General features: G+C 43.4%; 1 protein-coding gene across 4 annotated transcripts in view; it reads left to right on the forward strand.

Annotated features, from left to right (window-relative positions):
- Positions 1–7,476: 7,476 nt before the first annotated feature.
- ANXA5 (annexin A5) overlaps positions 7,477–16,360 on the forward strand; it is a 44,762-nt gene continuing 35,878 nt past the window's right edge. Inside the window, exons 1-2 of one of the 4 annotated variants that reach the window (XM_075860499.1) lie at positions 7,477–7,805; positions 10,842–10,875. In XM_075860499.1, coding sequence (XP_075716614.1) covers positions 10,867–10,875 — 9 coding nt within the window. In that variant the 5' untranslated portion in view covers positions 7,477–7,805; positions 10,842–10,866. The other 3 variants (XM_075860502.1, XM_075860501.1, XM_075860500.1) reach the window with 3 other exon arrangements.

Below are 16,360 nucleotides of genomic sequence, written 5' to 3' on the forward strand. Positions count from 1 at the left end.
CATTCTGCGGGGACAATTGCATTGTAGACAGAAACACCCGCCACCTGTTCGACATAATGCCAAAGGCACATTCCACACATCTTCAAGCTCGGCCTAGGCGGAGATTGAACATGCGGCGACGCTCATCCAAGCCCCTTCTTGCAAAAGGCCGCATTACTTGCCTTGTCAGGGCAAACCCCTCATCCACAACTATGACATATTGGATTGGTGGGCCGCTGGAGCCAGGGAGGATGGAAGGTTCCGGCACCGCCAGTTGATTATTCCAAAGTCGTTTACCCATTCTTGATAAACGGAATATGTGGGCATCAGCAGAGCTTTCATACGAGCCTATGTCAACAATTGTGAAACAATAATTTGTGTCCGCCAAGGCCAACAATACCATAGAAAAAAACTGTTTGTAGTTATAGTATCGCGAGCCACTGCGTGGGGGCTTCTTCACACGAATGTGTTTGTCGTCTAGGGCACCAATACAATTAGGAAATTGAGTTGCTCGAAGAAATCCCTCCGAAATTCGGAGCCACTGTTCTGTCGTGGGCTGAGGCATGACCGTGGTCTTTAATCTCTGCCAAAGCACAACACAGGTAGATGTCACAATGAAGGAAATGGTGGTCACTCCCAAAAGAAATTCAAAATGTAACGAATGGTAACTATTGCCTGTGGCCAGAAATCTAAGGGCAAGAGAAAACCAAAACAATAAACAACACATGTTAGGGCGGACTTGTAAAACAGACAGCGTTATTGAAGAAGTAATTGCAAGTGCACACATACCTCAAGGTCACAAGCAGGCGTTCCTCAGGGGAAATACAGCGTCTCATGTTGGTATTCTGGTAGGTGATTCCAGGGCGAATGTGCGCTAGCAGAAGATCAAATGTGGACACAGACATGCGGCAGAACGCTCTAAATTTTTTGGGGTGACAACGTAAGTCCTCATAGAGAGTATGAAAGTGCCCTTTGGAGGTTCGTTGGGCCACAAGTGGATGAACCCAAATGCGACTTCTTCCACGCGTCTGGTGCTGCAGCATGGGTCGCCGTTCGCCAAAACGACGCAAAATCATCCACGCAAGCAGCACACGTGCAAGCGACTGAGAAGGCATAATTGTGGCTTGCAAGTCAAAACACATGTCAACTGTTAAAACACACACTGGGGTTTCTGCAGGGGCTGCAATAAGGTGCACAACCTGTTCACCCAGCAAGCAGGGGTTGGGCCAGCCGGCCTATTTGTAGGCTGGCCTCGCATTAACTACTCCTGCGTTTTTTACGCGCGTTTTAAATGCAGGTCGCGCGAGCGTTAAAAACGCAACAACGCTGCGTATACGCATGCCAAACGCAATGGCAATGCGCGCAATACACTGTGTGTTTTACGCGCGCTAAACGCACACGCTCGTGTAAATCAGGCCTTAGGGTATGTGCACACGACCTCTTTTCAGGCGTAATGGAGGCGTTTTATGCCTCGAATTACACCTGAAAAGACCGCTCCAATACGTCGGCAAACCTGTGCCCATTGCTTGCAATGGGTCTTACGATGTTCTGTGCAGAAGAGCTGTCATTTTATGCGTCGCTGTCAAAAGACGGCGCGTAAAATTAAGGCCGCGTCAAAGAAGTGCAGGACACTTCTTGGGACATAATTGGAGCCGTTTTTCATTGACTCCAATGAAGAACAGCTCCAATTACGTCCGTAAAAGATGCCACGAAAAACATGAGTACATGCAAAAACGTCTGAAATTCAGGAGCTGTTTTCTCCTGAAAACAGCTCCGTCATTTCAGACGTAATTGGCGTTGTCGTGTGCACATACCCTAATTCAGCAGAGGCTGCATCAAGTCCCAGACAATTTTGCCACTGCATCCTAGCTCACTGGGACATCCTGGGGGGTTAATATCATGGTCTTTGCCTTCATAGATTCTAAAGGCAGCTCTAGGGTTTGTGTAGGGCTGTTGCTAACAGCCTTGGCTTCAGAGGCAGATTATGTGATGCCCGCGAAAACCGCTCCGATGCGGCCCCCTCACTCCCAAACCACTCAGATGTGGTGCTTGCTATTGAGCGCCGCATCTGAAGGGTTAAATATAATCGGAGACTACTGCTAGTGGTCTCCAATCGTTGCCCTGAAGTCCAAGGCTGTTACCAACAGCCTGGTCTTCAGGAGATCCACGCCCGATGGCAGAAAAATTCTTCTGAAGTGCCGACGTGAAAAGCCGACACTTCATATTTAAAACATTATTAAAAACGCTTGAACGCATGACTTTTTTTACATGCGTTTAAAAAAATAAAAAAAGAGTCGAAGACAACTTTCACACGGCAGTATTTTGAGCAGTATTTTGCTTCAGTATTTGTAAGCCAAAACTAGGAGTGGAACCTACAAAAAGTAAAAGTATAATGTAAAGATTTGCACCTCCTCCGTGTTTTGGACCCACTATTGCTTTTAGTTTACAAATACTGATGCAATACAATGGCCGAAATACTGCCGTGTGAAAGTGGCCTTAGGCTGGGTTTAGCGTACATATTAAGCCTAAAGATCCTCACCAAAATGCACAATTTGCATGTATTTTCGCACAGAATTCCCTGTGGGGTCCAGGGAGGATACGCTGTGTACTTTTATGCAGTGTATTCGCCCTGCTAAGGGCATGGCCCCACGTGGCGGTTTTCTTCCGCAACTGTCCGCATCAATGCCGCACAGAATCTGCGTTGCAGATTCTGTGGCGGATCTGCCCAAAATGTGCAGTAAATTGCTGCGGACTGGCCGTTGCGTATTGAGGTGAAAGTACTTCCCTTCTCTCTATCAGTGCAGGATAGAGAGAAGGGACAGCACTTTCCCTAGTGAAAGTAAAAGAATTTCATACTTACCGGCCGTTGTCTTGGTGACGCGTCCCTCTTTCGGCATCCAGCCCGACCTCCCTGGATGACTCGGCAGTCCATGTGACCGCTGCAGCCTGTGATTGGCTGCAGCCGTCACTTAGACTGAAACGTCATCCTCCCGCCGGACTGGAGAAAGAAGCAGGGAGTTCTCGGTAAGTAGGAACTTCTATTTTTTTTACAGGTTGATGTATATTGTGATCGGTAGTCACTGTCCATGGTGCTGAAACAGTTACTGCCGATCGCTTAACTCTTTCAGCACCCTGGACAGTGACTATTTACTGACGTCGCCTAGCAACGCTCCCATAATTACGGGTGCACACACGTAGTCACCCGTAATTACGGGAGCCACATTGACTTCCTCAGTCTGGCTGTAGATCTAGAAATACATAGGTCCAGCCAGAATGAAGAAATGTCATGTTAAAAAACCAATACGCATCCGCAGCACACATAACATGTACATGACATCTGCGGACTTCATTGCGGAATTTAGAATCTCCATTGAAGTCAATGGAGAACTTCCGCAATGAGTCCGCAACCAGTCCACCACACGTCCGCAACAACCATTGTATGCTGCGGACACCAAATTCCGCACCGCAGCCTATGCTCCGCAGCGGAATTTTCCGCCTCGTCTAAACGAAGCCTACTAAAAAGAAGTGGAAGGCAATGGGGAAACGGGTCCGCTGCGGATTAACGCTGCGGAGTGTCTGCAGCGGAATTCCAGAGCAATTCCGCCACGTGGGGCTTTGCCCTAATACTTTTTCTCTTTTTTGATGCACGCCTAGTTTTGGTTTAAAAATCAGATTGAAAATTGCTAATCAAATCTGCTCTGCGTGAGAGTGGTCTTGTTGGATAAAGGTATCTCTTGGGGCATGTTCTGACGTGGCGGAATTGCTGTTGATTTCCACTGCGGACAGCCTGCAGCAGTAATCTGCAGCAGACGTTTTTTCAATTGTTTTCTATACCTTTTTAGGGAACTTTGTTCAAACGCTGAGGAAAATAAATAACAGTGCGGAAATTAGGCTGCAGTGCAGAATTTTCATTCCGCAGCATGCATGGCTGCCTGTGGGGAAGCAGCGGATTTTCACTGCAGATTTCAGCCATTGCAATGCAAAAACTGAAATTTGCGACAAGTCTGCTGTGATTTCCACAGCGTCTGAATTACTTGTCAAATATGCAAATGTTGCTGCAGATTTGTTGAATAATTGCCGAGAATTTGCAGCAACATTTGCAGCGGAAAAATTATGCCACGTCTGAACATGCCCTTAGGGTATGCTCACACGTAGCGTAAACACTGCACATTTTCCACAACGGATCTCATTGCGGAAAGTCTGCAGATTATTACAGTAGAAGCAGAGTGGATACGATTTGAACAAATCTCATCCACACGCTGTGTAAAAATTCAGATGAAAAACTGTTCATAAATTGTATTCTTTGGAATCGCTGCTTTTCTGTTGCGGGTATTCCCCATTGAATTTAATGGGGAGGTAAAACCCACAACAAATAGTAATATTTGCGGCGTTGTCATATTGACTCTTCTGTTCTCCGTTTAGGCCGGTCTCCCGTGATGACGTTTCATCCCATGTGACTGCTTCTGCGGTCGCATTGGCTGCAGCTCCATCCCATGGATGAGAACAGCAGAAATCGTCGCTATCACAACGAAGAATGGGGCGAGTATAAAGTTGTGTTTTTCATTAAACCACTGTTTTCCGCAGGCGACATTCCACCCGAAAAACTGCACCACAATTTGGTGCGGTTTTTCGGCTTCCAGGACGGATACGCTGTGGACTTTTACGCAGGGTATCCGCCCTATGTGAACCTGTCCTTCACGTATGTTTCCACACTCACCAGGATACACTGCGAAATTTCCACAATGGAAAATCTGCAGCGGAATCTCAATCCGCACAAATAGTGCGTTTTTGCTGCGCATCTTGCTGTAGAAACGCTGCATTTTTTCTGCACCGGATTTACCTGTCTATTTAGTGTTAAACATTGATTATAGCAAGTATATGTGTACCTGCGGATTTCCAGTAGTTTTTACTGCGTAAACACTGTAAAAAAACGAATCTGTTGCAGAATTTATGCTCACTATTGAAGTCTATGGGCCAAGCACGCAGCCCAGAACCAAATTGAAAGTCGCACCGCAGAACACTTTACGCACAACTCTTTGGATTTTTTTTCTGCAGCGTGTGCCTGAGATTTGCTAAATCGAATTCACTTTGCTACTACAGTAAATGCTGCGGAATTTCCACACAGAATTCTGTTGGGGAAATTCTGCAGTGTTTCAGCCTTAAAATTCATGTCAAAAACAAATTTGTTTAAAGCTTTTTTTTTTGTGGTGTTTTTTTACACGCGTTTAGTAGCGATTCTTATTTAGTGTAATTTTGTATGTGTTTTTCCTGCTGTTTTTTAGGTTCTATGGAAAAAAAAAGCCATACCTAGAGCATTTTCAGAAAAACGGCACTAACTCCAAAAATACTAGAGAACCATCACAAACGAAAATGCTATGTATATAGACCTTTTTATATTTGACTATAGACTTTCGACTAGCATCTGGTCGTGAAAGAAGGGCCACCAAAAACGCGTCAAAGCACTGTGTGTGAAACTACCCTTAAGACTAAATACAGTATTATTCCTCGCCATCGTATACAATTAATGGTATGTTCAGTATGAAGTTTATACTAAGTATACAAAGGATTCTTTGCATTTTTCGTGCCTTTGAGAGCTTATGGGATTCTTACTACCTTATCTACATTCCCCATCTTGTCCTCCCACTTGTTTCAGTCTCAAATTCCTCGTATAAGGCCTTATTCACATGAGCGTATTTCACGTCCATGTTACGCGCGTGAAAATAACGCACGTCACACGGACCTATGCAAGTCAATGGGGCCATTCAGACGTTTTTCATGGAACGTGTGTCCGCTGTGTGAAACTCACGACATGTCCTATACTTGTGCGTTTTTTGCGCATCACGCACCCATTGAAGTCAATGGGTGTGTGAAAATCACGGACAGCACACGGACGCACATCCGTGTGCCATGCGTTTTTCACGCAACAGTTGCTAAAGAAATGATGAGGGGAAAAAAAACACCTCATTCAGTTGATTTTTATGGCATAAAAAACGCGTCACAGATGACATACGCATGTAAAAAACGCAGACACACACTGTACACGGATGTCACACGGAACTGCAACGCAAGAAAAACGCTGCGTTTTTTACATGCGCAAAACGGACACGTTCATGTGAATAAGGCCTAATAGTGATATTTCAACAAAACTTTTTCATCTACATTTTCCAAAGAATAAAAACTTAAGGAGTTTTGAAATCTATAATTTTTTTCTTTCATGTCCACTTCTGGGTATGTTCACACGCAAGATCAAAAACGGCTTAGGGTATGTTCACTCGGCTTATTTTCAGCAGTTTTTCGGCCGTAAACGGCCCAAAAAACGGCTGAACATATGAAGGCTGAACACCTACAAACATCTGCCCATTGATTTCAATGGGAAAAACTGCGTTTTGTTCCCATGGGGCGTTTTTTTACAGAGCCCCGGCACGTAAAAAAACGCCCCTGTAAAAAAGAAGTGCATATCACTTCTTGAGCCGTATTTGGAGCTGTTTTTTATTGTATCAATAGAAACAAAGCTCCAAAAACGGCCATAAAAGATGCAACAAAAAACGCCTGATGCATAAAAAGCGGCTGTAAATCAGATGCTGTTTTCCCTTGAAAACATCTCCGTATTTTACAGCCGATTTTGTTAATGATGCAAAATACTGACCTAATACTGCCGTATGGAAGTGGCCTAAGGCCTCATGCACACATTCCTCACCGTTTTCACGTCCGTATAAAATGGATCCATGTGTCCGTTGTGACATCCGTGTGGTTTCCGTTGTCACATGCTTTGCTTCTGTTTGTCTTCCGTATTAAACAGTCCGTTAAATTCCATCTTGTGTGTTGAATGCAGGGAACTTTGGCACGCCCTGCCGTTGCTAGGTAACGGATCAGTGAAAAACGGATGGCACACGGGTGCCTTCCGTGTGCCGTCCGTGTTTTTGACGGACCCATAGGCTTCAATGGGCCCCACGGTCACTGAACGACGGACAAATGTAGAACAGGTTCTACTTTTGACGGAACGGATGAACGGAACCGTCAAAACAACAGAAGTGTGCATGGCCCCTTAGAAATGAAGGTGTCAGGGTGCTATCAGATAAAAGCACCCTGAAGAAAGTAACTGAAGTGGGCATGAGACCTTAGAGTGAATATTGGGGGTTGTTGTAAGTGTAATTTTCAGTCACTAGGCATCCTCATTCAAGTGAACATAACCTATGAGAGTGACGGTGGGGGCTCCAGTAGGCAGGATTATTCTGGCAGTGGCTGGGAGCAGGGGCCAGTGCAGGGAAGGCCATGGGCAGACGCAGGAGGCCTGGGGGGAGATCCTCACAAACACAGCAGATGCTTCGTCGTGCTTTATACCTAATGCTTTAATGGTGGATTATTCAAAATGTTTTTTCTATAGGAACAGTTCTGAGAATATTATTAACTCCTTTAGAAAAAAAAAATCACTGCAAAATTAGTAGTATGTGTTTTTAATGTGATTTGGATGATACGTTTCTCTGCTATATTCAACGTCCCTGTGTGAATTTAGCCTTTGGGAAAAGTGTAGCCTGTTGCTACATTAAAACAAATGACTCTACAGACATGTCTTGTACAAGAGAGCAGCCTTTTTAAGCAGACAAATGAAAACTCCCAAATGTAACTTAACTAGTTAAAAAGGGCTGGAAATGTTAGTATGACTGAGAAGTGAGGGCAGTGCTAGGATCTTGGGTGTGTCAGGGAGGGATCACTTCTCTTCTCTTCTACTCTACTCTACTCTGGGCTGTGTCCGGCTCTCTTGCTTTCTGCAGCCTTGGTTGATAAGGAGCATCTATCTCCCTCCTTGTGACTTGGAATACACATCCGTAAGTATCCCCTACAGGTATTGTGTCGATTTGAGGGCAGTAAGTCTGTCGGCCCCTATAGACGGGGGCACTCTATTGTGTAATTTTGTAGTGGCATAGTGCCAATGTCATTGAAACTAACAGCAATGTTGTACTTTCATAGTTGTTGAACTTCAAGCTTATCCTAAGGCTGGATTCACACGAGCACATTACGTCCGTAATGGACGGAACGTATTTCGGCCACAAGTCCCGGACCGAACACAGTGCAGGGAGCCGGGCTCCTAGCATCATAGTTATGTACGATGCTAGGAGTCCCTGCCTCGCTGCGGGACAACTGTCCCGTACTGTAATCATGTTTTCAGTACGGGACAGTAGTTCCACGGAGAGGCAGGGACTCCTAGCATCGTACATAACTGATGCTAGGAGCCCGGCTCCCTGCACTGTGTTCGGTCCGGGACTTGTGGCCGAAATACGTTCCGTCCATTATGGACGTAATGTGCTCGTGTGAATCCAGCCTAACAGTTTAGTAGTTTTTCGAGCCAATTGTGACCTATAAATGTAATTACTGTGGCCTATTAACGTCTTCTTACCAGACTCCAGATTGTGAATAATTGTCGCTGTGTATGGCTAGCTTTTAAAATTTTGGTTCTAATCTCCAATCTTGGGACTGTGAATCCAGGGAGGGGCCATATTTATTCTTGTGAGTCTTTCCCATATCCATTGATGATCATATATGAACACTGTGCACAAAAGGAACACCAAAGCAGGGCAAAATCAAGACGCACGCACATCCAGCTATAGAAAAGTAATTTTTCTTTCTATTAAAACCACTATATATAGTAAACCCAAAGAGCGATCCATAATAAGATCTAGAATTAAGGTGGCAAAGAAGCACCCCCAAAACAATATTGTTTTGCTGAACTATCCCCTACGCGAATAAACATAATAGTACAAAAGGCAATATTATAACCTGGATGTTATACTGGACGCATTCTTCTAATATGATCAAGCTCATGTACAGCCAAAAAGATATTTCAACATTATTTGACTGTTCAGCAAATGGGCTGACACTATGCCCTGCCATGCGTATATCGGACATAAAAAAATCGGTCTTCCTCCAGGGTTCATCTGTGAACACTGCACCTCTTCCCCTAGTGCAGTCGTGGTTTCCGAAATCCCTGAAAGGGGTTGAATTTTAACAGTGGGGCTGGATTCACACGAGCGCGTGCATCTTGCGCATGCAACAAAAATGTGGCGTTTTGCGTGCGCAAAAGGCCCTTAACAGCTCCGTGTGTCATGATCATATGGTGCGTGGCTGCGTGCTTTTCGCGCAGCCGCCATCATTATGACATTCCGTTTGTAAACAGAAAAGCACGTGGTGCTTTTCTGTTTCCAAACATACTTTTCACTGCTGCTGCGCGAATCACGCGCGTCCCATGGAAGTGCTTCCGTGTTGTGTGCGTGATTTTCACGCACCCATTGACTTCAATGGATGCGTGATGCGCGAAATATGCACAAAGAACGGACATATCGTGAGTTTTACGCAGCGGATTCGCCCTGCGTAAAAATCACGGACTGTCTGCACGGCCCCATAGACTAATATAGGTCCGTGCGAGGCGCGTGAAAATCACACGCGTTGCATGGACTTATTTAACGTTCATCTGAATAAGCCCTAAGTGTTGGGGTGCAAAAAAACTGTGGCAAAAACTCCATATAAATGTCGGCAGCAGTTGCCTAGGTTTTGCTGCGATTTGCTACACTGCACCAAAAGCAGCGTGAAAGTACCTTTTTATATATTACCAGAGAGCCCCTTTAAGGCTGCTTGTATATGTAGCGGTTGTGCGGCAGAGAATCACATGGGAAAATCTGCCGGTGGTTTGCTGCGAGTACGGGTAAAGCTGATAGAAACCATGTGCTTCACCTGTTTTACTTTCCATGAAACTGCGGTATAACTTAGAAGTAATGCATAAAGGGGTTATCCCACCACAACAATTTATCACCTATCAATGGGATAGGCAATAAGTGTTTGATTGCTGGGGGTCCCACCGCTGGATATGCGCTGCCATTCCACTCAGTCTCTATGGGACTGCTGGAGATGGCCAGGTACAGCGTATAGGTGATAAGTTGCTGTGGTGGGATTACCCCTTTAAAGGGGATTTCTCATGAAGTCAATCCCTTTTCAAAGAGATACTAGCTAAAGACTTCTCAGGTCTGAAGTCCCGCATTTCCCTTGCAGCATGCATCGTTCTATGCCGGCAAGTCCATGAAGGATGCAAGTATACGCTGGGTCCGCCAGAGCGTTCTGTTACATAGAGGGTCCAACCTCTGACGTTCATATGCACTAATGGGGCATCTATAGAGTGGTTGCCCTGATGGGAAATAGATGCACCGATGCCGTAATTTAGCCACAATGACCGATCTTTCGGTCTTGCGCTGGTAATCAATATGTCTGTGGTAACAAAATGGTTCTTTCAGATCAATGGAAATGTGTTCCATTGGTCACAGCTTTGGTAGCAACTAATACGAATAGCAAAAATAGTAGCACTTCACAATCTGCCAAGAGTTTCCTATGAACTGCAATGCAAATCTTTAATTTGCCTAGGAAAATATTCCAGATTTGAGTAAAATATCTAGACAGAAAAAAGTCCTGATAATGAGGATGACGTGAACGCTGATTCAGTTTTAGCAGGTGTTTAGGATATTGTAAGCGAGCAATGCCTTTGACTAGAACACAAGGTAGCTTGACGGTTCTCCATGTAGGAGTCATATTACTGTAATGTAACTCCGGTTTCTCCTGAACACAATACGCTGGAGGATTTCTTGTTTTCTGTGGGGTGGGCTCTGCTCGGGCCTAAGACTGTGCTGCTTATTAACCTATATCCTTCCTGTCCTGGCGTTATCTGAGGAGTTTCCTGTTAAGAAGCCGCTCTGCATATTGGAACTATTGTCTCACAGCTGGTTATATTCCACAAGTGTAGGCTTTAATCCATGGCCTCGCTTTAATCCGGTAGCCGTAGCAGATTTTCTTTAACATTTCCGATTTGTCTTTCTCTGCAGCCTCAGAAAATACTTCAGGAACAAAATGGCAAAGGTGAGCTGCCTTTTACTTTATTACTTATTACATTGACTTATATAGGCCGTCACACGGATGTTTAACACACTTGTGTGAATAAGGCCTTATGCTTATAGTTCAGTTAGATGGAAATTCTGTTTAACTTCATGTTTTTTTCCACAGAGCTTCCTAGTTCTGTAATGTGTTGTCATAACCACATGATTTCCTCCTGCATACAAGACGTCTGAGAGCTCTACACATGTTGACGTGTTCAGTTTGCTCTTTCCTCTTTACAGAAAAAATTTCCTTCTCCGTAGAGAACCCACCCAATAAAAAAACCACTAAAAGGAGGCCGAGCTCCGTAACTAGGGCAATGTTCCTGGTGGTATGACGGCTAGCTTGCTGCGATCAGTAACCCCATCAGTACTTGTCTTCTATAGAAACAGTACTCCAGCAGAGCCTTCCTCATTACCTTGTAAATAATGGAAGATGGAAACAAATACTTGTTTGATTTGATAATGAAATACTGCTTACCTTTACCACAGGAACTGTTTTTCTTTGTTTGTTTTTAAGGAGTTTTTTTTATTTTTAGTTTTTTTTTAATTTTTTAAATCTGAATTCTCTGAGGTGTTAGGTAGGGCAATGCAAACCACCCTAAAAGCTGGAGTTCTCTGAATTTTGATTGCCGGGACAGGAACGTTTTTGTGGTAGTTGAGCAGGATTATGGTTGTCTATAAAATAACTGGGTAGATATTTCCTTAAAGGGCATGTTAAAGGTAAGAAAAACAAAGTTGTTTTTTTTAATATCTTTTATAGATTTTTTTTTTATTTTTTTTTCCAGAGCTGTGCCCGTCCATAGGGCTTTGTAGCTCATCCTTAATCAAGTAAATAGGGCTGAACTGCAGTACCAGGCACAACCAGAAGCTAAAGTAGCGCTGTTTCTGAAAAAAGGCAGGTCCTTTTCCTTAATCCTAGACTGCTATTTTTTTTTTATTTTATTTTTTTTTAAATAAGCAAAATTTGGCAGGGAAAACACAAAGGTCCTCCTTGACTATGCCACATTTAAAAAATAAATAAATAAAATAAGTATTCCTTGATCTAGGTCATAACCAGCATTTTTTTTTTTCTCCAATAGCAGCTGGGAATCTAGGCACATATATAATTGATGGTTTACCTATACTGATCCTTAGGACTCCTGAAAAATACAAGCCTGGTATGGAATGACCATTTATTTTGTGCCTATGGTAGGATTGAATCAAGGAAGCCTTTCCCAAAGCTTGCATGAGGAATGTAGAATTCTAGTGTTGAGATGATATCAAGGGTTATGACGGTCCCTGGTCAAAATTTGGTGGCAGCCCCCTCCACAGTAGTTGTGTAATATATCCTGTGGCTAAGTTACGCTGGACATAAAAATGTGATAATTGCGCATGTGGTTCTTCAGTTGCAGTTTGTATTTCTCATGGTCTTCAAAACAACTGCAAATGCACATGATGCGTATTTTTATGCGTTAAATTTGGAGCGTAACAGCAAAGTGAATGAGATTTCAAGAGATTCTTCTACTTTTTTTTTTTTTTTTTTTTCTGCATGTAAATTGGCCTGTGCTGTGTTTCTTAAAATCCGCAGCTTGTCAATTCATCTTGCGTTTCCGATTGCGAATTGTATCTGACTAGTCTAAAAAATAAATAAAAAGAAAACATGCACCAAAATCTGCAGCATAAAAATGTGCCTATTTCCGCATCAAAATGTAAAAATCGCATCAAAAAAATGCATTATTAGGTGCAAATTTTACCAGCGGAACTACCTGCGGTTTTGATACATGTTTTCTGCGCCAAATTTCGCAATGTGTGCATTTAGCCTAACGCCTCAACAGAAATGGCATGCTGCAGTTTCAAAAGACAACAGTGTGCAATGGAAACATTCAGGGTATTTTTTTTTTGTTTCTTACCAAATTGTGTGAATGGGGTTTTTAAAAAATCTAAATTTCCTAGTGCTACACTGGTGGAAAAGATGCCCTGAGCTCTGTATGACCTTTTGATGTTGGTCCCAGGGCCTGGTATTAGGTTGGGTTCCCACTGGTCGGATACGCTGCATAAAAACTGCGCAGCGCATCCGACCTGGAACCCGCAGCACTTTCCATCTGAAAATCCACATTGTGATGCGGTTTTTCGAACAGGGATTTCCACTGCAGAATGCGGTGCTGGGGTAAAAAAAAACCCACCATGCTTGCCACGTTTTCTGCAAGTAGTCCGACCTCCCAAGATGACGTTGCAGGCCATGTGACGCTGCAGCGTGTGATTGGCTACAGTGGTCACATGGGATGAAACCTCATCCCAGAAGGCTGGACTGCTGGAATGAGGAGAGCGTTCTGGTTAAGTACAATATTTATTTCTTTTTAAAAAAAAAAAAATTCTTCTGGAGTTGCAATTTTTGCGGTGGATTCGTATTTTGATGTCGTGAGATTGGCGCAAAAAACCGCATGCAATTTCATAGGATTGGTTTCCACAGGTCGGAATCGCTGCGTAAAACTATACAGCTTATCCGACCTTTAACCCGCAGCATATTCTATCTGAAATTCTATAGGAATTTCTGCTGCGGTAAGCAGCGCTGTAAAAAAAAAAAAAAAAAAAAAGTTCATACTTACCCAGGCCGTAGTCATGGTGACGTATCCCTCCATTGACGTGCAGTCCTGCCTGAGATTGGCTGCAGCAGTCACACGGGATTAAACGTCATCCCAGGAGGCCAGCCTGATCGAAGAACGTCGCTATGACAAGGCCTGGTGACAAGTGTAGGTTTTTTTTTTTTTTTTCTGAGTTTTGTGGCGGAATAGAAAGTTGCAGAAATTCCGCAGCATTTACGCCACATGGGAGCACAGCCTTAGTTTAAAAAATATATATATAATTTAAGATTGCGATTTCAATAGAACCCTAGGGGAAGAGAGATCTCATGCAATTTACAACATTCACAGAAAATCCAAATCCAACACTTTTGTTTCTCCTTGAGCAATCGTGAAATCGCTAACCTGTCATGCGACCCCATAGACTTAGGCCGGGTTCCCACGTAGAGGAAATGCTGCAGAAATTCTGCAGCATTTACAGCGGCAGCATAGTGAATGAGATTTAGAAAATCTCATGTCCACACTGCGGAAAAAAAACCTGCAAAGTCGTGGTGAAAGTTTTCTGCAGTGCGACTTTCAAATCCGCAGCATGTACTTTGCTGTAATCAATGTTTAACACTGGATTCACAGGTAAAACTGCAGAGTTCCCTCAGCAATATGAGCAGATTTTTGTGAACGATTTACCAGTGTTTTTCTTGAGATTGAACATTACCCTTTGCTTTTGCGTGGAATCGCAATTCTTTGTAGTGTGAGTGGGCTTGTGTCAATCTATTGCCGTGGAGTACCTGCCTTTAACAAACAGAAGCATCTGTGTATGGGTGTTGTCTTAATGAAAGTAGATTTAATCTCGCTTGTTTATAATTTGCATCCTGCGTGGGAATATACCCTGCAAATATTTACTTATTTTATGGATTGTTTGCTATCCAATATCTCTTGATAAACCTGCATATGAGAAAAAAGGACAAATCTAATTGAATGGAAATGGCAGCGTTTCTAGGCTAAAGAAACAAAAAAAGATGGGCTAAAATTTACACCCACAATGATGGCAGTGATAGGAATGCATGGTTACTCAACAGTGGCCACATAAGAGGGACCCCATAGCAAAGATCAAAAAGGGTTCCCTTTAGAGTGCCGAGTTTTGCCGCCCAGGACAGAAGAACCTAGTGTTAGTTTCACCTTCCCGCCCTTTCCATGGGTCAGTTAGTCACCCCCTTGTTTGCTAACAATGCAGTTTCTCAGGAGAGAAGTCCTACACAAGTTGTCACCACCCATCAGCAAAGGTATGGAACCTACTCTCCAAGTGCCCCAAAGCACTACCTCTATGATCTGTATACCCTTTATTATACGAGCTCTGCTACCTAATATGACCAGAATGTGTCAGTGGCAAAAAGTTGTGCCTGAAATTTTTGCACAATGTGATACTATTGGGATAGTCGCACCAGTAGAAATTTTTTGTAATTTCATTGGGGAGAAGAAAAAAAAAAGTTGCACAGTAGTCTTCAGTGTGCACCACATGGCAGAAGTTACTGTGTATCCAAGTTCAGGCCTAGTCTCTGACTCTGGGATCTGTATACAATTAATAAATTCATCCAGTAAAGAAGTTATGGGGGGGGGGGGGGGGTGTGTGGTTTCAGTTACCTTGCTTGGTGTGCTAGCACATTTAATCCACGTTCACATTTGATTTTCAGTTATATACTGTAGTTTGCTTTTGAGCATGCATTTTTATTATTTATCTTCCATCTAGAATCTATTCTACAAAAAATAAAAATGTATCATTCCCTGTATTTGAGAAGAGGCACGGATTTATTCGTAGTATTTCCATGTCTGGGTGTTTGAGGTCTTGTTGGAAAAGCCATTGTGTCAGAAGCATTTTCCATTGTGGGTGTTTTCTGTAAAAGTAACATGTTGCTATTTTGGGCAGTAATTCTCCAGATCTGTGTAATATATTTGCTTGTTACTATTGGATAATGCCTTAGTGTCTGGGAATCCAGAGAACAAATGGTTTTTGCCTGTAAGAAGAGCTGATCGCCATTATAGTAAGTGGATCAATGCTCTTTAGCTCTATTACCATTGAGCATTTATTGGTACGGTGTGTAACCAAACGATTGCACGAAGGTTTCCTTAGGATATGTGCACACGACCTCTTTTCAGACGTAATGGAGGCGTTTTACGCCTCGACTTACACCTGAAAAGACGGCTCCAATACGTCGGCAAACATCGAACCATTGCTTGCAATGGGTCTTACGATGTTCTGTGCAGACGCGCTGTCATTTTACGCATCGCTGTCAAAATACGGCACGTAAAATGACGGTTCGTCAAAAGAAGTGCAGGACCGTTCTTGGGATGTTTTTGGAGCCGTTTTCTCGACTATGGAAAACAGCTCTAAAAACAGCCGAAAAAAACGCGAGTTGCTCAAAAAAGTCTGAAAATCAGGGGCTGTTTTCCCTTGAAAACAGCTCCGTATTTTGCGCTGTCGTGTACACATGCCTGTTAACACGTGAGAATGTTCAGTCGACTACCTTTTTATTTATTTTTATTTTCTTATTTGCCCAGTTAAAAGATCCGATCAGCTGACAAATGGGCATTTTCTTGTTTATCGGCTGATCTGCTGCCCTGTTTACGGCGGTCAATAATCAAGAAGTGTTCGAACGTGCGCTCTTTCGTCTGATTTATCAGCCAGTGTAAAAGGGCTGTGTCTCACACATATATTTAACTGCGCATCAGATAGTGACCTGCTCAACATATTACTAATATATAAATAAATCATGATTTGAGTGAGTTGGGCACAAAGAAAACGGCACTGTACTCCGTGCTTGCAGCCGCTGGTAAGTTATCCAGCTGGTTATGTTAGAAGGCTTGACAGGTCCCCTTTAAGATGGTGGCCATCACTGCATACTTTGGGTCTAGTGC

This window comes from Rhinoderma darwinii, chromosome 1, assembly GCF_050947455.1.
Source record: "Rhinoderma darwinii isolate aRhiDar2 chromosome 1, aRhiDar2.hap1, whole genome shotgun sequence".
NCBI lineage: Eukaryota > Metazoa > Chordata > Amphibia > Anura > Rhinodermatidae > Rhinoderma > Rhinoderma darwinii.